We start from the raw sequence: 26,747 nt of genomic DNA, 5'->3' as shown, positions 1-26,747 counted from the left end.
CTGTGTCAAAGCAGCTAATAAGGCTTTTCTTCTTAAGAATGTACCGTCTTCTATACTCTAAAAAGCCTCCAAGGATGCTCTTAAAACTGACTTGGTATTATGGTTCACGAAGGCACTTACCAAATCATATCTGTAATATGAACCAAAACATTTGCCCATGTTCAGTACGTTGGAACAACAATTTATGTGTGGTGGTCTGGGAAAACATCTTGTTATGTCTGACATTGATTTTATTTAGGCTATACTCGTACCTCTCTGTCTGCAAAGTCCACGCTAGCTAATGCGCCAGTTCAACAGATGCAGCAGTAAATGCAGACAGTCTGCTTAAAGGTATCTATAACCTTGCGAGTTAAGTTCTCACACAAAGAATGCCAGGTTTTAATCAAGTTGTTGTACGTACATGCCATGGCAAAATAATACAGAGTCTCAAAATGCCCACGATTGTCATTTCATAGCAAACCAGTGACTACGTTTCCCAAACTGCTCTGAAGCCTACAAACATGGCCGCCATGGACTGCAATTCTATCACGAGATCCACGTAATGTAGGTTAGGACGGATGCAAGTGCAGATGAGCGCTTTTTAATCAAGAGAGGCAGGCAGACAAATCCAAATCACGAGACAATAGCATGGTCAAGAAACAGGCAGCGGGTCAGGCGATCTGTAAACAGGCATGAACTAGGCAAGGCAAGAACGGAGAACGAGAAACAAGAGCGATGAACATGAAACACAACGAGGAAACAGGGTATAAACGCTCGGTACGGTGATAACACTCAATACTTCGCCGAGTCATTGTGTTCAAACGGTCTCGTTATACTGTGGTGCTGTGAATTTGATGCAGGTGTGCGTGATTAGAACGGATGCGAGTGTTCTGGGAATTGCGGGCCATGTTTGTATGCCGCAGTGCAGGATGGGAAATGTAGTCAGTGGTCTGCTGTGATACGACAACGATACTCTTGCGCCATCACATCCTCATCAAAACAACGCAGGGCGCTTACACGATCTGTAGAGACGACGGCGGACAACGTTTCAAAAAAAAACAAAACGTTGCAGTGATTCAATTAATAATAACAAGAAACGATTCAGAAATAACTCAAATAACGAGCGGATGGTGCGCCACCGATGTACGAGAAAATGGGGATAACGATGACGAGGCTCGTGTTTAAATGCTGCAGGTGACGTTTTCATTTCCTGTCGGAAACATAGAATTCGTTACGATTTGACAGTAATGATGGAAGCGTAGCGGTAGGTGGGCGGTCTTTCAGTGGAACTGGAATGAAATCTTTGAACGAGATTAGCATCGAAAAGGATATAAATATGAATTTCAGGTCAATACCACTTTCAAGCCTGTAGTTTTTGGAACTATATATGGAGTATAGTAGAAAATGTCAAACGTTGACTACGTGACAGGTTTTTCCAGGCCACCACACAAACATCATTAATCAGATCTATCATTAGACTATAATCAGTTTTGGCTATACAGCACGTGTGTGTTACAGGTATCAGATCCACGTTCATTAGACTGGTATCTGATACGGTTGAAATACTTATAACCTAATTAAATGAACAATCCCACATTCGTAAATATTTATCAAGAAACCTGGTGGTATGGATGAATGAGAAAGCATGTATTCTTGTAATACTTTCCTAAATGTTTAAAGTTAAGTCTAATGAAAGTCAATGTTTTTTTTTTTATTTTATTTTATATAGGCCAGTGTGAATGGTGCTTAAAACTCCAAAAGCCCAGTTTCCTCAAAAATATCAGAGACCTAAGTATGTCCTGATCGTAATGACTGAGTATTTTGCAAAAATAAATAAATAAATAAATAAATGAATGTTTTAAGGAAGCTTTGAAATGTAGAAGAAATAGAATTCCGCTGTTGTTTTGTGTTTAGCATCATAATCACTCTGATCCTTTTTTTTTTTTTTAAATTATTATTTATTTAAAAAGTTTTGCTAATTGCTTTTTCATGATTAATTATGATTAGTCTCATGAGTGCTCTCTCACTTTGATACTAACAACTGTTTTGATGATCATCTAATCTGCTGATTGCTGTTTCAATTAATCATCTAAAAAAAAATACCAAAGTTGTTCTTAATCCAGATTCATTATTTTATTATTATTATTATTATTATTATTATTATTATTATTATTATCTTGTGCAAAGCGCTCTCGTTAGCTAGGCTGGCTAACGTTCTACCCATGTATGGATTTTGTTTCTCAGCCAAAGGCTACTCCAAGTTATACCACTGGTAAACTTGCAGCATTCAGTCCCATCCTCAAGTATGCAGATATACAAGGACAGAATTCAAAATGCGAGCTTAAAAATGTAAGTGGAAAGAAATTTTACGTCCTTCTTGAAAAATCATCGTCACCTTGACATTTATCTCGCAAGAACTGTGGAAAATCCAGAAACGTGTCATTCCTTCAGTATCTGTCAGACAATAGAGGTTGTCTCATACGAAATCAGTTACTGTACGGGCACAGCGCTCTCTTAAAAGTAAAAGCGAATACTTTGTGAGGGATTTTAGCATGAATAACCGTTTTCTGAATCATTAACTTCTTATGCTCCTATATGGAATCGAATGCATATTGTCCGATAACTACGATACATGGAAAACAGTGCAAAAATAATGAAGCTAATATAAGGTTTATGAGCGTGGAACCATCCGTATTTCACTGGATGTTAATAGTGTTTGTTTTGTTTTGTTACAATATCGCCTAGAAATGCTTCCTGACCATCCAGACTGCGACGGATCGACGCTCGCTTTATTTACAACGTCACTGGCGCCATCGTAATCCCGCACTGGATGAATCTCACCAAGAACTGGGCCTGTATTAAAGTTGATAGAAAATGCAACTTTCAGATATTGAAAGTCTTTGAATTCCGTATTTACACTGCGCCCCCCCACCCCCCCCACACACACACACACCCCGCCCCCAACTAATGAAATTCAATAATAAATTCGGCCTTGTACGCAGAGCGATTCTTTTTTAATTGGCCAAAAAGAATCAGCGAAACTTGTAACAATTTCATCTAAAATTTGGTAATAAATATATGAGCAAGTAATTCATGATTTACTAATGATTAGTTAATGAATTTAAAATATATTTTATATAACTTACATATATATATATATATAATGTTTTTAGAAATGTTTAACTTATATAATACTTAGCAATAAAACCTTCATAAATGAAGATTACACATTTTATTTCATTTTTCTTTATTAAGAAATGAATTTTTCAACCAGCAGACCTCGGAGTCCTCGATCGAGTATGCTGGGAGCAGAGAAAAATGAGTTTCGCTAACTTTTTAAAGCGCCCCTATTAAGCGTTTTCACATATCACCTTTCATGTAGTGTCTTATAGAGCTGTTTGTGAATGTAAAAAGTCTGCAAAGTTTCAAGAATCAAAGAGTTATTGTCTCCCAAAAGAACGAATCCGATTCCGAACAGCCTGGAACGAGTCGTCAGTAACTCCGGACTTACTTCCTGCGCAAACCTACGTAGGTTTGTAACAAAAAAAAAAAACCCGCCCCTGATCTTCATTACCCGCTCACGAACAACGTGTACTTTGACCCGCATTTGTTGTTACCGTAGTATCCGAAGCACGAGCTGTAAGGGCACAGCCGTCTTCCGGAAAGGGGGCGGGGAGCAGCAGCTCATTTGAATTTAAAGAGACGTACACGAAAACAGCGCGTTTTTGCTTCCACCCAAAAAGGGGCATTTTTAGCATGATATAAAAATGATCCGTGGGGTATTTTGAGCTGAAACTTCACAGACACATTCTGGAGACACCTGAGACTTTACATCTTGTAAAAAAAAAAGGACATAATAGGTCCTCTTTAAGTATTTATTTTTAAAATGGCTTCATTATTATATTTACTGATGCTTACTATTCTATTAGCAATCCTTAATTAGTAAACAATGTATTACTTGCTTATAAATAGAATGTTTCCAAACCTTCAAGTACATCGTTACCAAAAACCCTAACAGTAGTGAAAAAATGATTGAAATGAGTCCGATGTCACGCTTTATCTCTAAACACAGTAATAACTTGCTGCTGTAGGTCCGAGCATTCCAAACACTAGTCAAGGTTTTCTCTTTAACATTATCAGCCTTGATATGAAGAATGACTTATTGTACAATCCCAGTTTCATAGCGCTTCATTAGCTGCTCTGGTCATGCATGTGTAATAGCTAAACCTAGTTGGTTATTTCCAACGAACTGCTGCAATCTGACTGAAATATATAGTGTTTAGATATCGCTGCAAGCTTCATAGACTGAGCGATGGAGGTAAAGTCATGACATATATTACAACGGGCAGTATCCAGAGGTGAGCAGAGGATGAGAACACCATAACGACCCTTTGCAAAACGTTATGCTGATACGGTCTGGCAGATTCTTACGGATAATAATAAGAGCACATAGCATAGCTGTGTCTCTCCCAGAGGAGGTGGGTGTGAATCAAAGTAGTTTTGGAGAAATAGGCCATGGACAGAATTGCTGTCCTAACGGGCCGTGCAGATTGCCATTACTCATGCCTGACAAGGCAAGCCTCTGATGTTACTGTGCAGGCCTATTTTAACAATGTAAGCTGCTGCTGCTACTGCTGTCACTGCCACTGCAATCTGAGCGTCGGAGATCGACCAGAATAATGTGTCTGTCTCATTAAAGGAGTCCTGCAGCTAGTACAGACACCACTGGGGTAATGTAGCTAAGACTTAATGCAAAGACAGTTACTCAAACACCTCTGAGGTATAAAAATATGCTACCCCGTAGCCCCTGTAGACCCTGATGGAGGGATTTTTAATTCGCTAAAATGCTTACTGATCGCTTGTAATTGGTTGTTAGAGACTAACCCGTAGCCAATCAAACCAAGTAGAACTTTGTCCCCATGTCATGAAAAGTGCCATTATGGCTACTGTGTCAAAATTTCACTCTTAATCTTAAAAGTGGAAATAGCTGGTGCAAATTATACTCGAGTGAAGCTTTTAAAGTGTCCACACTCAAGTGTACTCAAATTTTTAAGAAGCAAATCATTTTAACTGATCTTCAGCACGGTCTCACGCTTCCATGGAAGGATGTACTTTTTCGTTGTAAATTCACAATAAATCTGGAATGTTTTATATATACATTTCCGGCAGTGCATGGTTTTAAGAACTGTCATAAGACCTATTTTTATTAGCTGTGACCCCAGTTTGCCTGATGGTGTTATTTGTGGTTTGGTTTTTTGTGTTATGTCTAAGTTTGTGCTTGTATTTTATGGTGTTTATATTACTTTATGCCATTTTTCATTATTATTGTTATTATTATTATTATTATTATTTTATTGCGATGTTAAATTACTGTGTTGTAGCACTTTCTGAGGGATACAACGTTTCACAAAAGGCTAGCCCAATACATTTTACAGGAGAAAATTTTCCTAGCCCATATAACAGTGACATAGAACTGAGTGATGTATTTCGTTCTGGCGTCAGCATTTTTTTATTACCTTTAGGGTAATAGGCTCTTCTTGCCCCATCATGGTGTAGTCGGGCTTTACGCTCCTCAGCTCCACTACTCTGCCTGGGGCTGTGCTCCCCATGTAGCCGCTGATGATCCCTCCGAGCCACTGCCTGCTCCGACGCCATCCTATCACGCATGACCTTGGCACGCTCTGATTCCAAAGCGATGGCCTTCTCCAGCAGGGACAGGTTACCCTTGGTGATGTCAAAGGCCTCGTCTGAATGCTCTGATGCCACAGATGTTGTGTCTTCATCCCCTTCTTGGGCGCAGCTTGAGGGGTAACCCCTGGACGCTGGGCTGAGCTGCTCTTCGAGCTTCATCAGGTTCACCATGTCTGAGTAGCTCCTTTCCATTGGTCTCTGAGGCTCCATTTGGGCTTGATGGCAACTCTCATAGCGAGACAGGTGGTGGTGCATCTGGAGCTGTAGGTGCTGCTGCTCAGCCTGGTGCTGCAACATTGTCTGCTCGTGCGGCTGTGTTTCGCTTAGCTTGCGTGCCAGATCGAAGCATTGGTTCCTCAGACATTCCAGACTGCTAAGGCACACGCCTTCCTCGCTCTCTTCGGGCTGGCCGTTATGGTGTTCCTGGCCAGGACCAGACTCAGGGTAGCCATCGTCTGGCAGCACAGCTCCGTGACCCTGTGCCAGCAGCTTCAGTGAGTCCACTGTCTCCCGTACCACGTCACTGTCCAGGTCCACACTTAACTCACCCTTCCGTCCTCCGTGCTCGTGACCATCCTCCTCATCCTCATCGTCGTCCTCACCGGCACTGTTGGACGAGCTGCTGTTCATCTCGGACTCCGTCATAGCCTGGTACGCGGCGTCCTCCGCTATTTTGCCCAGGTTCAGCAGGGACTTGGCTACAAGCTCATCATAGTTCTCATATTCTTCATTGGTTGGGTTGTTATTGTTGTTGTTGTCTTTCTCAAACATCTGGCTGGGCTTTGATTGTCCACAACTGGAATAACTATTCTCTAAAGTGAGAGTATAAACAATTTACCAGCATATAGGGCATGCTTTGTGTATGTTTCACATAAATTCAGACAGATTGAGAGGGATGTTCCTCTAAAATTGGAACAGAACGCCTTTTCTCTCTGGAGTTTCACAATCGAATGTCAAGACTCTTCCTATGCCAATGGCCGAGTGTGTCGCATACATAAGAGAGATGAGGTCTTAAACATCTCCAAAATCCAAATATATCGGAATGGTAATTACCGTTATCATTACGTTGCACGTACTACCAAGTACAACAGAAATGCAATGTCAGAATTGATTGCAGTTTTACCTTAAATCAATGGTAAAGAGATTTTTTTTTTTTTTTTAAAAACAAATAGATCTGAGATGTAAATTAAAAAGACAAAAAAAAAACTCCAAAACACATCCATTGCTAAAGAAACTGTGAGGACAGTAGTGCCAGAAATCTCCCATTTTCTCCTATAGCAATTTTAGTATTGCTTGTATTTGGGACACGGGAGGATGAGAAAGCAGGGATAAGTGGAGGATGCGATGCTCTGCTTCTAGAGCCAGAAATAACCTCAGGAGGAGCCCGTTTCCACGGGCGAGGGGGAGCTGAATGTATCTGACACCTGTAAAATGGCAGTGTGCATGTGAAAGGGGACAAAGTTAATAACTCAGAGAGCTTCCCTCTCTCCGCTGCTTGGGAAGACACTGTCAAAAACAATTGAGGAATTCGGAGTATGAGGCCGAGATGCATACTAAGCAATCAGCGGCTTCACGAGTTCAAGAGGGGACCAGAGGGATGTTCCCTGCTCTCAGCCGCGCTGTAGTCAGAATACTAAGTGCTGCTCAACCAGAGCAGACTGCGGAACGATTCGATTGTACTTCAGTCAGTTATGTGGCTTGAAATGAAAACTTTCTCATTCAGGAAAATTAATTATAAAAGACCAATATTGAATGAATTTAGCTGGCGGTTTTGGATTTCTTGCATAAAATGTCAATTGATAGCATGTTGAAACGAGCAGGGTGACAGTGTGACTGAGAGTTTCTAGTTTACTGGCATTGACACGTCTTCGATAGACATGTTGAGAGACAGTAGCAACGCAATTCCAGATGTAAATATTCTATCAACTCTGGACCTTTCATTTTCTCGATTCTGCGTGACATAATTATGCACAGAAGCCAGCCGAGAACCAAACAAGCAGCAAACAAGTTCCTGACTCTGCATTTGTTATTCCAAGACGTAAGAATATTCTCAAATTAAAGCTGAGTTTAACCTCATAGACGTTGTTTAATTTAAAATCTCATGTTGACATGCAGAGTTCAAACAGTGAAAAATCCGTTATTTATGGAAAGTCTGAATTTAAATGCTAAGAAAAAAAAAAAATAGATAAAAAACGTCAAAAAAAAATTTCACACGAACTGAAATGCCTCACCTTGGTGATGAGCCTGCTCTTCGTATTCCTCCTCTTCCTCATCCTGTTCTCCCTCCTCCTCTTGTTCATCATCTCCATCCTGTTCCACCGCCTCCTCATCTTCCTCCACCTCTTCCTCCATCTGCTCTACCTCGTCTCCCTCCTCCCTTTCAGGCTCTCCTTCATCTTCCTCCTCCTCGTCTTCCTCGTCTTCCTCCTCACCGGCCTCGTCATTGTCCTCAGAGCACTCCTCTTCTTCATCGTCTCCGTCTTCGCCTTCCTCCTCCTCTTCTTCCACGTCTTCGTCCAACTCGTCCTGTTCTCTCTCCTCGCTCTCTTCCATAGCTTCGTAGTTGTCGTATATCACCGGCTCTCCATCAGCCATGGTTAAAAACGGCCGTCGTTTAGTAGCTGGCTCCTGTGGAGGTTTCTCCTGACCTTTCCTCTTCTTAGCCAAAGGGCATCCGTAAACACTGCAGTGGACATGCAAAAATGAGGGTGGAGAAGGCGTTTTTCAGTTGAGTCATCATAAAAACAAAACACAATTCATTTTAATGCAAGACATATTGCAACTGTCTGGCCTGAAGTTAACCGCAGGCATTCATTCATTCATAAAAACACGAATGCTGCGTTAACTGTGTTGCCCCAGGACGCTACTTTTCTGAATCTGTCCGTCCACATTTGCAAAACCAAAATGGAGAATGCTAAAGTCATCCAAGCAGCCCTCAATTACACAAATCCCTTAATTATCATTAACTGTTGAGAAATTACACTTTAATTGCCCCAAAACAGCATGCACAATTATGTGTGACTTAAAAGTGGAATTCATGAAATTAATTATCCCATTTCTGTCTGAGAGGACTTGTTTGTGGGTTGCCAAGAGGGTTGAAGGTTCTGCTCTCTCAGTAGTGAACGAGCAATCGACTAAGACTCTGAATGGGGAGGGTTTAAATGCTAGGTTCATCTTTTCCAATTTAAAGCCATAGTCCACAGGGGTTCTCAACATGGAGGCCATCATGCAAACCAGGTAACTCTTTAAAAAAATTTTAAAAAATGGAAACAGTAACAAAAATCACAACCCACCATGATCAAAGTTATTACATTGATTATTGAGATAGTTATTATAGTTTGTATTGGCTTATAGTTATTAGCCAATTTAACTGATCACTTGAATTAAAATCGGTGAAAACCACCTAATCATCTAAACTCCACTTCAGTGTCCTACCTAGGTTATTAAATACTAAGAATTAAAAAGATTTTTTATTTTTTTTACCTACAGTTGGGGAAATAAGTATTGAATGTGTCAACATTTTTTTCAGTAAATATATTTCCAGTGAAGCTATTCGCATGAAATTTTCACCAGGCATCAGTGTTGGCTCAAGAAATCCGCAAATATCAGGAATTCGCAACATTAAAGTCCATGAATAAAGTTATGTGTAATAAAGTGGAATGACACGGGAAAAATGTATTGAACCTGTTAAGAAAAAGCAGTTCTCCAAGGCAAGGAACTAGCTGAAATCCGTAAGTAATTATACCCCCTTTCTGTGCAAATGAATATCAGCTGGGTTAGTACATTGATGGTCTATTTAAAGGCTTTTTATTACCAAGGTGTCACACAAGAAACATCTCATGATGGGGAAAAGCAAAGAGCTCTCTCAAGACCTTCACAACCTTATTGTTGTGAAACATATTGATGGAATCGGATTTCAAATGTATTTCAAAACTTCGGAATCTTCCAGTAAGCACGATTGGGCCCGATTATCGATTATCTACAAGTGGACGCGACATCCCTCCGTCATCAACCGGCCACGCACAGGAGCTCCTCGAAAGGTTTCTGACCAGGGAGTCAGAAGAATTGTCAGAAGAGTAGACCAAGAGCCAAGGACCACTCGGAAAGCGCTCCAGAAACACTTGGAGGCAGCAGGTGCCATCGTCACAGAGAAAAACAATAGGCAATGCACTCCACTGCTCACGCTCACACCACAAGACTCCATTACTAAAGAAAAGGCGTGTCGAAGCTCGTTTAAAGTTTGCTACAGCTCATTTGGGCAAGCCAATGAAATACTAGGAGAGCAAAATTGAACTTTTTGGTCGTCATATTACACACCATGTTTGGAGAAGAAATGGCACTGCACATCACCCTAAAAACACTACACCAACAGTGAAGTGTGGAGGTGGAGCATCATGGTGTGGGGCTGTTTTTCATCACATGGTACTGGCTGACTTCATATAACTGAAGGAACGATGAATGGAGGCCTTTACCGGGAGATTCTTGAGAAGAATCTGCCGCCATCCACCAGGATGATGAAGATGAGACGTGGGTGGACTTCCAGCAGGACAACGATCCAAAACATACAGCAAAGGAAACTCTCAATTGGTTTCAGAGGAAAAAAATCAAGGTGTTAGAACGGCCCAGTCAATCACCTGACTCGAATCCAACTGAACAAGATTTAAAGACGATATGTTTAGAAGAACGTGCCGAAATCACACCTGAATACTGCGGAACATTAATCTCTTCATACAGGAAGCGTCTTGAAGCGTCATTACAAACAAAAGCCTCTCCACTAAGTATTAAATACATTTCACTTAGCGTGTTTAATACTTTTTTCACGTGTCATTCCTCTTTATTTATGGACTTTAATATTTGGAATTCTTTATATGTGTGGATTTCTTGGGTTAATACCAAAGTAAGACTAATTTATTGATCTTGTTACTGCTCTTGTCCTTTCAGGGGAATGCTTTAAAGGTTCTATGTAAAACCTACAACAGAGTATTTTCCTATCAGTAAGGGTTTCTAAAAACAAGTAGAACCCTTGTTTCAGAAGCTAAGAACGTAATTAACCAATAAACCCATTAAGAACCCATTTGCCTAAGCATATACTTTAATCTTTTACTTATTTTTAATTACTTGTACCTGGATACTTGAATTGCCAATAAAGGTTTTTCCTTAAAGTAGCCTGGAATTAAAGAAATACTGAACTGTTTTCTATGGAATTGAACACCAACAATCCAAAGCAAAGGATCACAATAAATATGGCTTAGAAATTGACATACACGTGGACACAAGAGTACAAAAAAAAAAAACCTCTTGAACATTTTTACTGTAATGATTTTTTTTTCCCTCTGCCTGTGACACATTTGCGTCACCGCCTCGGGGCCCCTGTCCCACATCAGCACCGTATCCGTGATCCGGGGACTTCATGTCCTGTGGGAATGAGTTGACTGAAATGCAGCTGGTAGCTTATTCCCGACACCCCTCCCTCTGACCCGAGCCGCACCAAGCCGGGAATATAAAAGCAAGATTTGTGAGGATTGGAGTGAATCTACGAGCTCCTGAGACACTCCCAAAAATGAACAGCTCTCCTCAAAGCAGTGGTAATAACAGGCTCTATACTAATAGTCTGACAGGTTGAGTTGTGTCATGGAATATATTTTATTTCCCTGGCTGCAGAAAGTTTGAGAACCCTTGGTCCATATGTCTGTCCACATTCATAAAGTAGCCAGTACAGTATATACTGTACATAAGAGTGGAGTCTGTACAAAGCATTTTTTTCTTTTTCTCTGGAGAAAATATAACTTAACTCCTGTAAACTCACAGGGTCCAATTACTTTCACTGGAGTTTAAGGAGTATCGCTTCAAATCTTATAATAAAAATACATATTCTTACTATGGCTATAATACACCATGACTTAGTAGTAGTTTACTGTTATAGGTCACACTACAGCATTGATGTTTTACCCAATATGACTGGTCTGCCCACTGGCTTAATCTGGTCTAATCTAAGCTTTGAGTCAGTTATTCGGTGGCTTAGTGGTTAGCACGTTCGCCTCACACGTCCAGGGTCTGGGGTTTGATTCCTACCGTGGCCCTTTGAGTGGCATGTCCAAAAGTGTCCGTAGTGAATGAATGTGTGCCCTGAGATGGATTGGCACCCTGTCCAGGGTGTACCCCGCCTTGTGCCCTATGCTCCCTGGGATAGGTTCCCTGTGACCCTGAAAAGGATAGATTGGTATAGAAGATGGATGTATCTGCATTTTGGGGGGGGTGGGGTTGATTTTTTATTATTATTATTTTTGCAAATGGCTGTTTTGTCCTTTTTTAAATACCGACTGATACCGATGAATCATGCATTGTGATGAATTTCTGATTTAAATGAGCCCTATTGCAATTAATAATGCAAAGCGAGGTCTGTGATTGCTTGCAAACCACTGCTGACGTTTCTCATTCGAAAGCCTCATAAAACGGACAGAAATGGCAAACGTGTATAATAGCAAGCGGCTGGAATTTTCACCTTTATGCAGTTGTGTGCTTGCTGAACATTTGTGTAGAACATAGAGCACTCCATGGTGGTGATGGGTTTAGTGGGCAAGCAGCCAGCAGCGTGTGTGTGTGTGTGTGTGTGTGTGGGGTGTGGGGTGGGGGGTGAGGGGGGGGGCATTTATGAGCCATTTATGACCTCGCACACCTTCGCGTTTCCCACTGGCAGGCCACGCCAATTAAAATTCCACAGGTAATTAAACCACATTTGAATGAGAGAGCAGCACAGGCAGGGTTTGAGTGCGGCTGCTGTAATTATGCAGAGCGAGAGAGAGAGACAGAGAGAGAGAGAGAGAGAGAGAGAGAGACTTTCAGTGCTGCTGAGAAAAATAATGACTTCAGCCCCAGACAACTCCTGGCGGACAAATGCTCTGATGAACTCTACTAATGTCAAAAAATGACTATTTGCCAGAGCCTGTTCTTTTCCATAATTTGTACAGCCACCAACACAGTATTACCGCATAGACTATATATTGTTGAAAGCCATTTATAGGAATTATAATAGATATCTTAACACCTTTTTCTATGTCTTATATATATATATATATATATATATATATATATATATATTATAAAATTAGTCTAGACGAATAGTCTCATACAGAGCTCATACAAGGCTATGAAAAAAGTCACCTTTCTTTGCTAAATCCAAAGAGGACAAAAAAAAAAAAATGTGTTGCAGTACAATAGCAAGTAAAAAAAAAAAAAATCTTCTTTTTCATCAACTTTAATTGGTCTGAGTGCCAAGAGCATTCTCGAAGTCTTAGTCTCTCCGTTATCACAATGACATTGCATACATCCTCATATCAGGCTCCCATGCAGCCGGGAGTTCGGTGCAGGGGGCCTGCCGCTGCCTCTCCCAGCACGAGTTGCTATAGGAGCGCATAGTCTCAATGTCTCCACACTGCAGCATCCACAGGCATGCGTGCCAAGGCACCGTCGCCATGGTGATCTGCCCCCTCCGGAGTGGGATTTGCCATTCGAGCAGACAGACAGAGACAGAGTGAGAGAAAGAGAGTGTGCTATAGGGAGAGAGAGAGAGAGAGAGAGAGAGCGGTGATTGCGAGTCTGACAGGCATCCCTCCCATCCTCTGCAGCCGTTCCAGCAAGAGAACAAAAGAGGCGCCGGCGCTGAGCATTTCAGTCTGTCTCACAGGCTCGGCCTTCTTCTCTCAGCCTCAATCAACCGAGTACGAACATGCAGGAGGAGATTGTCACATTGTGCATAAGCATTTCGTCGACAATGAAGTCTCCTGAAACTTCTCGGTGCGATCCAAAGCCAGCCCATCTGTTCGCAATCTTCTCAGGTAGATTAGAATGAAACTAGCGATGAGGAGAAGATGGAAGGTGGGTAGATGGGAGGGGGTCAAGCGAGCATGGGGCTGTTGCAATCTATACAGCAAGTGATTACACACGTGCATGCTCATACTCTACGCGCATTGTATATACTAAATATGAACGTACACCAAATAAAAGTGACATCTGGCTGAGCCTCTCAGCTGAATAAACAGTTTGGGGAAATTACGTACCAGTCAGAGATAACAAACAAGCCCTCGCAAGCCCTCTGCATGTATAGCAATGGCAATTTAGAGTGACTTGACAAGCGGCAAAGTCAACAGACCGCACAGTCTCCATCTTCAAGGCTGAGAGAAAGAGGGAGAGCGAGAGCAAGAGAAAGGAGGAAAGGATGGCATATGCCTCCCACACAGTCCAGAGCCCATCTGCTGGCGTGCTGTCGGTTAGAAATGAACTACCGCACGAGCACGCTTCTCTCCCTGCTACAGGGAAAGATGCGAATTAGAGCTTGATGCTGTAAATTAGATGCCTATATCTATATCTGTCCATCATGGTCCTGAGTTTCTGGAACTCATTTTGATCACAGCTACAAAAAAAAAAGCTTCAGAAGCTTTAATGGACTTGATTAGTCTATAACACCTCCTTCAAATTCCAGTGCTACGTATAAAGAAAGGCAATCAAGCCAAACAAAAAAGAGCCATGATGCCTAAAAACCCAGCAACCATTAGTCATCATATAGGAGGAGAGCATTTGTGTGGAGCACGTATGTCCATCTGTCAAGAATATCAACAAAGAAAGACAGGTAGAAAGAGAAAAAGAAAGAGAGAGAGAGAGAGAGAGAGAGAGAGAGAGAGAGAGAGAGAGAGAGAAAGGAGCGTGACTCCATAACTTGCCGGACCTTGCCACTAGCTTTTGGCTCAGTGACAATCCTTTTAGTGAGTGCTACCTGTCAGGCTCTGAATTATCCAGCTCCGGTTCATGTGAGTCATCATCCATCAGAGAGAGTGAGAGAGAACGACAGAGAGAGAGAGAGAGAAAGAAAGAAAACAAGGGAAGGTAGAATAAAAGGGTTGTAGAAGGATGAATGAGTGAGGAGGTACAAAGATAATGAGCTCGAATGAATTGAAAAGAGAGGGGACGAGAAAGAGAAAGAGAAAGAGCTGCACTGAGTGTGAGGGTTTGAAGAGAAAGAGCGAACGGGGAATAAAACTAGCAACTCACATTTCCTCGTGACTAACAACTCGCCAACGACGTTACTTAAAAAAAACAACACACACAATTCGACCAGAGATAACATTCTACACGTAAGATCAATTGGACGCGAGCCTTTAACGTCCTCCTGAACATGTATAATAACAAACCCTCACCGTCCACTTTATTAGGAACACTAAACTGATACTCAGAACAGCCTCGAATCTGGGATGGATTCCACACACCGTAAACACTAATGGTGTCTTTACTTAAACAATCAAGTGAGCGGGACTTAAACATTACTTAAAATGTTGCGTTTTGGATACGTAAACTTAAGATTTCAAGTGTTAAGAACTCAAAATCATGATTTATTAAAATAGCTGACTCTGGCCTTTCGTTGATGCGATTGGCCGTACAAGGAGTTCCGCCTGGCGACAGGAAAACTGATGCACTGATTGGTTGGTAATTGCAAAAGGCGGTCCTCTTTGTGTCTTCTGTTGCTGGTATACCGGTGTAAAGCAATTCAAGACTTCATCATGATTAGGAGAGATGACTCCATGCGTGTTTATAAAGAAATGGCAATCACCTACAGGATGTTTTGTCAATTAGTTTACGTTTCGATAAAAAGTGTTGGCGAACACCAAGTTAAGTGAACTTAACAATATAAGCACAGTCTACATGATCAACCAAGTTAAGTGGACTTAAATATCCACATTTTGGTAGACCCCATTAATCAATTAAACTGCAGGAGCGAGCTTACTCAATCACTTGAGTACAGTCAGCTTGTTAGGGTTTTGGAAACATTCCTCTGAGATCCCGGTCCATGCTGACATGATGGCTTCACATAATTGCTGCAGATTTGTCAGCTGCACATTCATGCTGCAAATCTCCCGTTCTACCACATCCCAAAGGTAATCTATCACGTTCAGATCTGGTGACTGGGAAAGGCCGTTGAAGTACACTGAACTCATTGTTAGGTTCGTGGAAACAGTTTGTGATGACTCGGCACATTATCCTGCTGGCAGTAATCATTATAAGATGGGAAAATTGTATCCATAACAATATTGCCATATGGCCATAACATAACAACATACGGTCAGTAAAAATACTCAGATACGCCGTGGCATTAAAACGATGCTCGATTTGGTATTAAAGGGCGCAGTGTCTGCCAGGAAAACATTCCCCACACCATTACATCACCCCCACCAGCCTGAACGTATTTGTCACAGGTACACAGTGGTGCGGTTTTAATATCCGATTTGCCTCGTCTTATTCTTAGTTATTCACTCGACAGTAGCGAGAGTTTCAAGAGCAAGAGTTCAATTTCGACCTTGCTAATTTAGCACGCAGGTCCAGTCGCTAAAAAGCTAGCTGGTCACCATCTAATCATTAGTTTATTGCACACGATACATCGGAAACCAACGATCCTATTTTGTGAAATCACGTCTCGTACATTATGCAGTACTGAGAAATTTTGCCCCTCCCCCGCCCCCAACAAAATACCAATCTATATACTCAAACTACAAAAAAAAAAAAGATATCTCCGCAAGTAAAAATATATTCAGTATAAACAAAATGACTTAATATGACTGATTATGAGACAATAGAACCGATATTAAGCTTGTGTCCTTTGTGACGTATAGCTCTGCTCGTTGCAAGCGTTTATTTTGTAGAAAGAAGCTAAATTATCGTGGAGTCGGGCATGTAAAAAAAAAAAAAAAACAACTATTTTTACAGCAGCCTTCCTCATGTAGGCTATGTAGGAAATAAATACAAGCTCGAATCACTGTATGAAAGCAACTTGCAATTTTCCTCACTGCCTCTTTCCACTATTATCCCTGCTCCATCCCCTTCGGATTACTAATGTGCAATAATGCAGTAATATTTCAGCGGATATGCAGACAATGCGTACTGGACAGGTATAATGGGTCGGTATGTATGGTGTTTTAGTCTCTATATATCTGTCTGCTTGTCTGAAATCATATAAGTACAAATTTAGTTAAAATTCTTAGCAGAGTAGAGAAGCAGAAGACCTCAGATACGTACGCGTGAACGCTCAGCATGGCTCGAAAATGTCTGGCTCTGAAAGGCTATTAGATGGATTAATGCAGCCCTATAGATTATATGTTCATAATACATTATACATTAGCCTTCCAAGAGAGGGGAGAGAACCTTTGCCATGATCTAACCTCATGTACAGAAAGCAAGGGCCAGAAAAAGCAATTGCTTTGTCATCATGGTTCCGTAATGGCTGGCTAGGGCAAAGCAGATGCAGCACACTTTTCACAGGTGATACAGTGTCCTCATTACAGCCGCGCCACGGTATCCCTGTGATGCCCCTGAAGTATGGGCCTGGCCTCTAGAAACACCAGCACTCCCTTCCCTCCTACTGCTGTTAATTCATCACACACATGCAGGTATGAACACACACACATACACACACACACTTGGGGGTTCACGGGGTCCCGCTGCTAAGTTGACATCAGAATCATAGCCATCAGTCTTGTCCCCCCCCCCTCCCGCCCCCTTATTCTCTCGCCGGAGTAAACATCATCAAATGCTGTGAAATGACCCTGACTGAAAAAGAGGCAACAGTTGTCAAGCGCTTGGACCTTCATCATTCAGCACAAGCCCTCACTGGACACTAGGGGGCTCACTGTCCATCCATTTTCTGTACCGCTTATTCTAGACAGGGTCACAGGGAAGACTCGAGCCTATCACAGCACAAGGCGGGGGTGCCAACCCACTGCAGGGCACCATCGCACACACAATTTGGAAATGTCAATCAGCCTACAATGCATATCTTTGTACTGGGGAGGAAACCGGCGTACCCAGAGGAAACCCCCGAAGCACGTGCAGAACATGCGAGCTCAGCGCACACCGGGTGGAGGCGGGTTCTGCACCCCCAACCCTGGAGGCGCAAGCCACGTCATCATCACGATTAAGAAGATTCCTCATTCTTATGTCAAGATATGTCGGTAAATGAATAACTTTGAATAGGCGAATGGAAATCTTTTCCTACAAAGAAGAAATTTCAAAGTGCTCTGGTAAAAGTCGTGGGTCATGGTCTAGCAGTCTGTCTGCGTCCCTGTTTATTTAAGCACGCTCGCAAAGGCGAGAAACAAAAGAAAAACAAGCTGAAACAACCAGCACACTTCCTGCAAGAGCCCTCTTCAAGCTGATTAGCATATTAATGGTGCAAGACTCACACATGTTCCTGAAACATGCTAATAAGAGGCGCGTGAGAGCATCCGAGCATAGCGGTGAGCCAGACAATACCGGCGCTTTTATGCTTTAACATCACTTTTATTTATCTACAGCTCTTATTTTCACAGAACGGCAAGGCTGTGTTGCTTCATACGGAGCGTGCAGGCTAACAGGCTAATTGGATGGTGGCTTTTCATCGTTGGCTCAAGAGCTGAGTCAATAAGGCAAATTATTATAAATTCATGTCCAGTGATCGCTGTAGCACAACCTCCAATTTCTAGATTGGCTCCAAAATAATTAGAGAAATTCTTTCGAATTCCCACAGATATTTATTTTGAAAATGCAGCACAACGTTGGAATTTTGGAATTTTGATTATAACATCTGCAAAAAAAAAAACAACAACAACCAAACAAACAAAAAAAAAACCAACAATTGCAGTTGTTCAGGCATGTCAAGCGCTACTTTAAATAGAGTAGCGCAGGATTTGTTTCGTAGGAAAATGTGGCATGAAAGTAAAATGAGATTTATTCAATTTATACTTTTTAAACACCGCAGTAGAGTAATAAAGTAATAGTAGTTGTGTTCCATATCCACTTACCCAACCATCCAGTTTTAACACCACAGACATCTGTGATGTTCTTCTGATGACTAAGTGAGGAATAACACACTTCATGCTGTGCCGGTATAGGAAAAGAATCCATGCTGGGGTCCAATGTGTGTTATACCTCTTACATAACAGCAATTTACCAACAGTTGAAACGTTTTAAATTAACGAACACCACATCACACTTTTTCAACATTTATAGTTACATTTAACATCGGTTCCTGTTTGCACTTATAAACAGGCATTCTTTCTTTATTCTCTCGTTTGAAGTTAATAAAGACACGGATCTTGTCACAGTCCGAGGTAAAGCTGTAACTTTAACGTCCCCGAGCTTTGTAGCTTTTAGTATGAATATGTTAGCCTTACGGTTATCGATAAGCTGGTGCGCTCCAAAACAATGACAAAATTCGCATTTAGAACACAGTGTATATGCGTTCAAAATTTACAGTCTCTCTCTCTCTCTCTCTACCACCAATACGGATCAACCGTTTTGATGACATCATTCTGGACTTCATTCTGCTTCTCGTCAGATTTCCTGTCTAATCAAAAGCTCTCCAGAATCTGACGTGTCCCGCCGACAAACATTATAAAAAACCACCTTGCCAACGTTGGCATCGTTGAGGAAGGGAAATCATATCGGCAAGCATGGGGTCGTAAATGTGTCTTTTGGCTGATTCCGCGAGGTCCGCTGGAACAGGTGAAGGACGTGGAGAAAGAAAAATCCTCCATAAATGAATCCAGTGCATCGTTATTGCTTGGGCTCACATCCATCCAAGTTTGAAGTACGGCGTAGCGCGGCTGTGAGTTAAGCTAAACACTATTTCCTGCCCTGACTTCCTGTTTCAGTGGAAATCATGTCAACACGTCGGATAACGCTGCACAATCCAAGGCACTTCGTATGGACTTTAGGTTTTCAGCACACAAAAGTCTTCAGGACTGGGAAATTTTTGCCGAACTTTTTGCCGTTTTTGTTCTCCCCATGCTGCGGGGGTTTCCTCCGGGTACTCCGGTTTCCTCCCCCAGTCCCAAGACATGCATGGTATGGACATGATTGGCGTTTCCAAAGTGTCCGTAGTGTATGAATGGGTGTGTGAATGTGTGCCCTGCGATGGATTGGCACCCTGTCCAGGGTGTACCCCGCCTTGTGCCCGATGCTCCCTGGGATAGACTCCAGGTTTCCCCACGACCCTGAAGGAAGGATAAGTGGTATACAAGATGGATGGATGGATGGATGGAACTCCCGTGGGAATTTTGAATATGTTCCCTTTTGTAGATTTTTGTGACAAGTCGATCCAAATTAAGAATAGTCTTGTTTTTTTCACATAACTAACACTAGTCAGTATTATCGTTGATCCTAACAACCGCCATCGGGCTCATGCTTTCATTGTTTAGGACCTATTCAATATAATTCAATGTAAAAACACTTAAAGCGATATTTGACTCAAATGGAAATGCATCATCCATCAATTTCATCATCCTCATGTCAGTAGACACTGTTTTGTCTCAGACCTAAAGGCTGCACCACACCACAAAGGCATACTATTATAACACTGACAAACACTGACTGAATAAATACAAACAACTTTAAAAAAAAAACAACAACCCAGAAGGCCACAGTGACGTTAACCATTTTCGTGGTTTGACCTTAATCATTCAGTATTTCTTTCGCAACATCCTTCAGATTTCAAGTACAGAGTTACACAGAAAGAAAGTTTTAGGACCGTTACAGCTTAGCCGGACTGATAATCATCCGAGGCTGAGCCCAGCTTCTCCTCCGTCAAAAAACTTTTAAAAACGTACTTCTAAATACAGTGGTGCTCGAAGGCTTGTGAACCCTTTAGAATTTTCTATATATCTGCACAATTATGACTTAAAACATCATTAGATGTCCAAAAAGATGATAAAGACAACCCAATTAAACAAATGAGACACAAATATTATACTCTATCATGTATTTATTGAGGAAAATGATCCAATATTACATATCTGTTAGATATGTGAACCTCTAGGATTAGCAGTTTAATTTGAAGGTGAAATTAAGAGTCGGGTGATTTCAATCAATGGGACGATAATCCGGTGTGAATGAGGGCCGTGTTTTATTTAAAGAACAGGGATCTATCAGGGTCTGATCTTCACAACATGTGTCTGTGGAAGTGTATCATGGTATGGACAAAGGAGATTTCTGAAGACCTCAGGAAAAGAGTTGTTGACATTCATCAGGCTGGAAAAGGTCACAAAACCATCTCTAAAGAGTTTGGACTCCACCGACCTACAGTCAGACAGATTGTGTACAAATGGAGGAAATTTAAGACCATCGTTCCCCTCCCGAGGAGTGAAGACCAACCAAGATCACTCCGAGAGCAAGATGTGTAATAGTCCGTGAGGTCAAAAAAGAACCCAGGGTAACTTCTAAGCAACAAAAGGAACTCTCTCACACTGGCTAATGTTAATGTTCATGAGTCCACCATCAGGAGAACTCTGAACAACGATAATGTGCATAGCAGGGTTGCAAGGAGAAAACCACTGCTCTCCAAAAAGAACACTGCCGCCCATCTGAAGTTTGCTAAAGATCACATGGACGAGCCAGAAGGCTTTTGGAAAAATGTTTTGTTTATAGATGAAACCAAAATAGAACGTTTTGGTTTAAACGAGAAGCGTTATGTCTGGAGAAAGGAAAACACGGCATTCCAGCATAAGAACCTCATCCCATCTGTAACACATGGTGGTGGTAGTATCGTGGTTTGGGTCTGTCTTGCTGCGTCTGGGCCAGGACGACTCGCTATCATTGATGGAGCAGCGATTTCTAAAGGAAAATGTCAGGACATCTGTCCGTAAACTGAATCTCAAGAGAAAGTGGGTCATGCAGCGAGACAACGATCCTAAGCACACGAGTCGTTCTACCAAAGAACGGTGAAAGAAGAATAGAGGTAATGTTTTGGAATGGACAAGTCAAAGCCCTGACCGTAATCCAATAGAAATGTTATGGAAGGACCTGAAGCGAGCAGGTCATGTGATGAAACACATCAACATCTCAGAGTTGAAGCCGTTCTGTACTGAGGAACGGGATAAAACTCCTCCGAGCCGACGCGCAGGACCGATCGACAGTTACCCCAAACGTTTAGTTGCAGTTATTGCTACACAAGGGGGTCACACCACATACTGAAAACAAAGGTTCACATACTTTTGCCTCTCACAGATATGTAATATCGGATCATTTTCCTCAATAAATAAATGACAGAGTATAATATTTTTGTCTCATTTGTTCACGTGGGTCCTCTTTATCTACTCTTAGGACTTGTGTGAAAACCTGATGATGTTTTCGGTCAATATTTATGCAGAAATCTGGAAAATTCTAAAGGGTTCACAAACTTTCAAGCACCACTCTAGACTGTTTCCATGCCGCAAAGTCTATCTTGTGAGTTCATAGTATCAGCGTTTTCCTGAGTCAGCGGTTTATCATGAACGTTGTGACATGTTGACAGAGACACAAAGTCTTTCTACCAGAAATCAGCGATCCTTTCACTCTTTCACAGTGTTTCTTGTGATACTACGACTCTTACCTCCTGTGCCTGGCATATTTGCCCCTCACGTGTCCGCTCCCGTCACACCCCGGTGTGGGACAGCTGTAGACAAGAGGAGGAAGGAATTCATTTTAAAAGCTGGCACACACTTCCACTCTCTCACTCAGACACACATGAGCATACCCACTCACACACTCAGCACTTCAGCCAAGGCACATCAGCCTTCATTGCAAATTTACGGAGCTGTCAGTGACCTCCCGGTTGGTGACTCACTAGGCTGCATATTTCATATTTCATACTTCACTCTCTGGCTGCTCTATTTAGACCACCAGCCAACTAAAAGCAACACTGAAACGCTGCCAGATTTGGATTCTCTGACCTGCTCGAATGTGCGGTCACTCAGAAATGTTACCCTAATCCTCCTCATTCTACCACCGCACACTGCACAGAGCGCACCACCACCACGCAGCACCTTCAGAGCCTTCAGCAAATGCTCCACTTTCTATTTTTAGCCAAACTAATATATCTCTCCCTCTGATTGGCGATGTACCAATTGAAGATCAAGTTCTTGGTCTTACTGTACATATGAAAATATCGAATGCCTCAAGAGCACACAATGCGCTCATTGGTATGGCAGCTGGTCATCGATAATAATAATAATAATAATAATATGTTCGTCCTAGCATTTTATCTCTCACCCACAAGACGATCCTCGCCTCGTATCTGTGTCGGATCCAGACCGGTGAGCCACGTGGGCGTTGCACTGAACCAACCTGCTGAGGCAGGTCCTGTCAGTGGCGTTACTGAGAAAGCATGGATTATTCATTCGCACTCTCGTATACCAAATCAACAAAAAGAGGCGTGACAAAGAGAACGAGAGGACGGCTACTCGGTGTCCTCTTCCACCGTACGCTATACACCATGCTGTCCTCGCTGTTGTCATTTGAACCGAACACATCTTAGAGTAACAAGACGATATAAAAATAAACCTTTTTTACAGCTCCTTTTACAGGTCCATAGGTGTTAAACACTTCTTAATGATGGAGATGCTGCCATTACAAAGGCTTGTAAAGCGTGCCAAGAGTGGCATTATAGCTTCTGAAGTGAGGAGAGCACAGGCCTGATAAAATCTCTTTCCCACCCTTGAGGAAAACTAATCCATCCGTTCTTGTTATTACGCCTGATTTCATTAAGAGTGCAGGGATATTTACCAATACTAATTGGGAGATTCATATGTTCTCACGAAAGGCTATAAATGTAGACGGATTATTTATAGGCTGCACCTATTGTACTTGCCATATTGAGTGAATCACATCGAATGGTATTAAAAGTACTCAGCTGTCTGGATTTTTACCGAAGCTAGGAAATACAAGGTCCACTTGGGATATCCAGGGGCTTGGATACAGTAGGTGTATATTTTGCCTTTAAGAAATTCTAACGCATCTTTCGCGGCATCCAAACTAACCTGAACAGCTCCTGTGCTGCAGTCTCCACGGCAACTAAAAGAGAAAGAAAAAGACAATTAGAGGAAACAAACGTCAATATCGAATCCATCATAGTAATAATATTTTGTCCAGTCGTATCAGTGTCAATGGCGGAGCTGCAGCGCTGCGGAACGCGGAGTTATCTTTATAAAAGGCCAAATAGAAATCAGCTATGGGTGCAAAGTAGTCGACGCTACTAGACTGAGTGAGTGAGTGAGTGAGTGAGTGAGTCTGGTTCCAGCATTATACCTCTCACACCTTTGGAACGTGTTCGATGGCGCTTCTCAGCTGCATCCACCTCCATCTGCAGAACAGAGCGAACCATCAGCATGCAGCAGTCTAGACTAGACTGGATCATACACTCATGCTTCTTCTCACTATTTCTCATTAGGGCTGCCGTTAGGAGTATGTGTATATCTCGGGATGAAGGAAAAACTTCTACAAAGTAATATTTTGACTTGCCCAAGCACTAAATTTAAGCAAATAGTGAAGCCTGTGCATTTCAAGCGGTGCTACCTGAGATTAGCTGAGTGAGGGTGGGGTTAGCGGTGTCTGAAGCTCTCTCTCCTCCTGCGTTCCTGGGTTTCGGCTGAAATGTCCCTTATGTTGTTTTCAGTGATAGTGATCTCCCTCAAAAACCATTTTCTGAAAAATAAATAAATAAATAGACAAACAAAGACCATACATCACTGCGAATAGTTTGTTTTTTCACATATGAAATCTGTTTATAGAATAAAGCATGCATATATATATATATATAGATCCATATATGTATATATATCCAGCAATGCATCCCATCTCACTTCCTCCAATGTGCAAGCGAAGACATATTGTGTGTTTCACAACAAATCTAGTTATCGAAATAACTGCTGTCTGTGTGTGTCTGATGTCCGTATCGATTTGTGTGTGTTGCGTGTGTGCTGCAAGGCCAGAGGACATGTCCAGAAAGAAAAACAACAACAACAACAACAACATTTTATTTCTATAGAAAAGACAGTCCTTTATAAATGCCACGTCACCTCCTACCACGTACACGCTCAGCCTCTTTCCACTGACACATCACTCATTCTAGGACGTTGCACGATGTAGAAAGTGCCCGTCCTTTCCTCAGTCGGTCGGATCAATGCACTCGAGCCAAAGTTTTGCCCCAGCCACTGCTAGCGAACTCAGTCTGGCCATAAATGGGGAAAACACTGCTTAGTATTCTTGCCAAGCTCCCATCTGTCTCATATAATATGATACAGTGCTCCCCTGCATAAAGTGGGCCATGCAGCTTCACAGTCCCAAAGCAGCCTGTGCAGGCTTTCTGCTCTTCCCCCTTGCTCATTCCCTGTCTCTCTCTCTCTCGCTCATTATTTGGTGGATGGTCGAGACAGTGACTGCAGTTTTAAACCTTTATGCCTGCTGTCTCGAAAGACAGTCTTGCCACGAGTGCACCTTCAGCCCCGTTGCACGACACGTCTTGTTCCACCAGACGTCGGATTCCCGTCGTGAGTCAGTCTGACTCTGAGACAAATACTGATCATCGGCGATTGTGCGGTTTTATTTATTTATTTATTTATTTATTTATTTATTTCTTATTTTATGACTGATGATACCCAAACACGGATATGCCCTGTTCGTCTCATGCAAAATTCATAAGAATTCAAACAAGTGAGGGTGATGTGATTGGAGTTTGGTTGATTTCATACCAATGCAAGCGTGAAAAGACCACTAACCGCATCCCTAATGCCAAGCTTACCCTTCATAACTTTTCACATAAATTGATTATACACGGAGTAGAATTTACTGTTATATCCCAGTCATCATTTTTAAAAAATTTTATATTCTTATATTTCGACAGATTTCTCTGCCGGTCACATCGGACTGTTAATTGCATCATAACGCATCTTAGAAGCTGCATACATAGGGTGGCAATGTGCATGGCAGTCACCACGAATGCCACGCCTTGTCTCCTTATAGCGCCGCCACTGGTTGTATGAATTCTTGCAAGCATTACATGCCGGTTTCTCCACAAGTCAAAAGCCAACTTGTGTGAAATGCTCTAAATGATAAAAGATAGATAGATCGTCGTTGCAAAAAAGGGTTCTTTCGAGAGTTAAGGGTTCTTCGCGTCCGTCTTCACGGACAAACTGAAGACGGTTATTTATTTATTTATTTATTTTACCTTTATTCTAAGAGGGTAATAATAGGGTTTAGGGTTACCCTTTTTTTTTTGGATAGTTAATAGTTCCAGTTCCTCCTGAGGAATCTGCTAAAAGATGTAAAGGGTTAATAGCTCAGGGTCAGCCATGATACAGCACTCCTGGAGCGGATAGGGTTAATGGTCTTGCTCAAGGGCGGTGCCGGGGCTTGAACCCCCAACCTTTTGATCAGTAACCGCAGTAGAAATTTCAAAACTTACAACATGTATTCAAACCTCCACTCATATGACTGTTCGTCAGACTAGTTAACACTAATGTGATGTGACTCATTTGATTTGTTTTGATGGTTGTTCCTTGTCTAGAGCCCTTAAACATCCGTCATGTGTCATGAGACATTACTTGTTTCGTGTTTTTTTTTTCTTCTCTCGTGTCAGATTGATAAACATACGCTTTCTTACGAAGTCGGTGTTCTAGCGTCCTTAGCGCATCAGGATGAACAAATAATAAAGACGGCATCTGATTGGTGGCGACTGATGTCTGGAACATGGCTCAATTAGAAGCTTGACAAGGACTTCAGACTTTATCACTGCCTGCGTCAAATGGCCTGACTCACTCTCGGTGACTGCGGAATGGATGTGTTTGTGTGGTTGTGTGCCTGCAGTAATACAGAGATGCTTGCAGAATCATCAGGAAGAATTCCAATCAGCCTTGAGAGCTGTGAGTTGAAGCTAATGGTGTTTTCTCACTTTCATCTGCTCTCTGAGCACAAACACCAGAGCTCTCCGTGATTAGCCGCATGACTGGCCATGTAACCGCGTCTTGCAACAAGAACACAGGCTCCAGTGACTTTACCCTGAGACTCCTGGAGAGACAGAGAGCATGAAAAACAGCCCTGTCTGAAATTAGGCTGTAGGTAAGATTAGCAATTTGACAAGAATGAGATCTGAATGTTTTGCTTGTGGTCCAGAACCCAGTTTCAGCTTGTATGATGTCCAAGTGCATCGTTATAATATAATGCTTTGAGTTAATTCAACGAGATTCGGGGACGAGAACAGTCCTGAAATATGATCTGAATAAAAAAGGTTTATAATGTATCTGTAG

General features: G+C 42.0%; 1 protein-coding gene across 1 annotated transcript in view; it reads right to left on the bottom strand.

Annotated features, from left to right (window-relative positions):
• The window catches only part of myt1la (myelin transcription factor 1-like, a), a 55,634-nt gene that overhangs the window by 17,974 nt on the left and 10,913 nt on the right, over positions 1–26,747 (bottom strand). The window contains exons 2-7 of the mRNA XM_053614066.1: positions 24,019–24,147; positions 23,752–23,806; positions 23,484–23,517; positions 22,058–22,120; positions 7,902–8,353; positions 5,496–6,482 (exon numbers count right to left, since the gene is read on the bottom strand). Of these exons, the coding sequence (XP_053470041.1) occupies positions 5,496–6,482; positions 7,902–8,353; positions 22,058–22,120; positions 23,484–23,517; positions 23,752–23,806 (1,591 nt within the window). The 5' untranslated portion in view covers positions 24,019–24,147. The remainder of the gene's footprint in view (positions 1–5,495; positions 6,483–7,901; positions 8,354–22,057; positions 22,121–23,483; positions 23,518–23,751; positions 23,807–24,018; positions 24,148–26,747) is intronic.

The sequence above is a fragment of the Ictalurus furcatus genome, chromosome 25, assembly GCF_023375685.1.
Source record: "Ictalurus furcatus strain D&B chromosome 25, Billie_1.0, whole genome shotgun sequence".
NCBI classification, from domain to species: domain Eukaryota; kingdom Metazoa; phylum Chordata; class Actinopteri; order Siluriformes; family Ictaluridae; genus Ictalurus; species Ictalurus furcatus.
The sequence above is the reverse complement of the archived record's forward strand: the minus strand, read 5'-3'. Positions and strand labels throughout refer to the sequence as shown.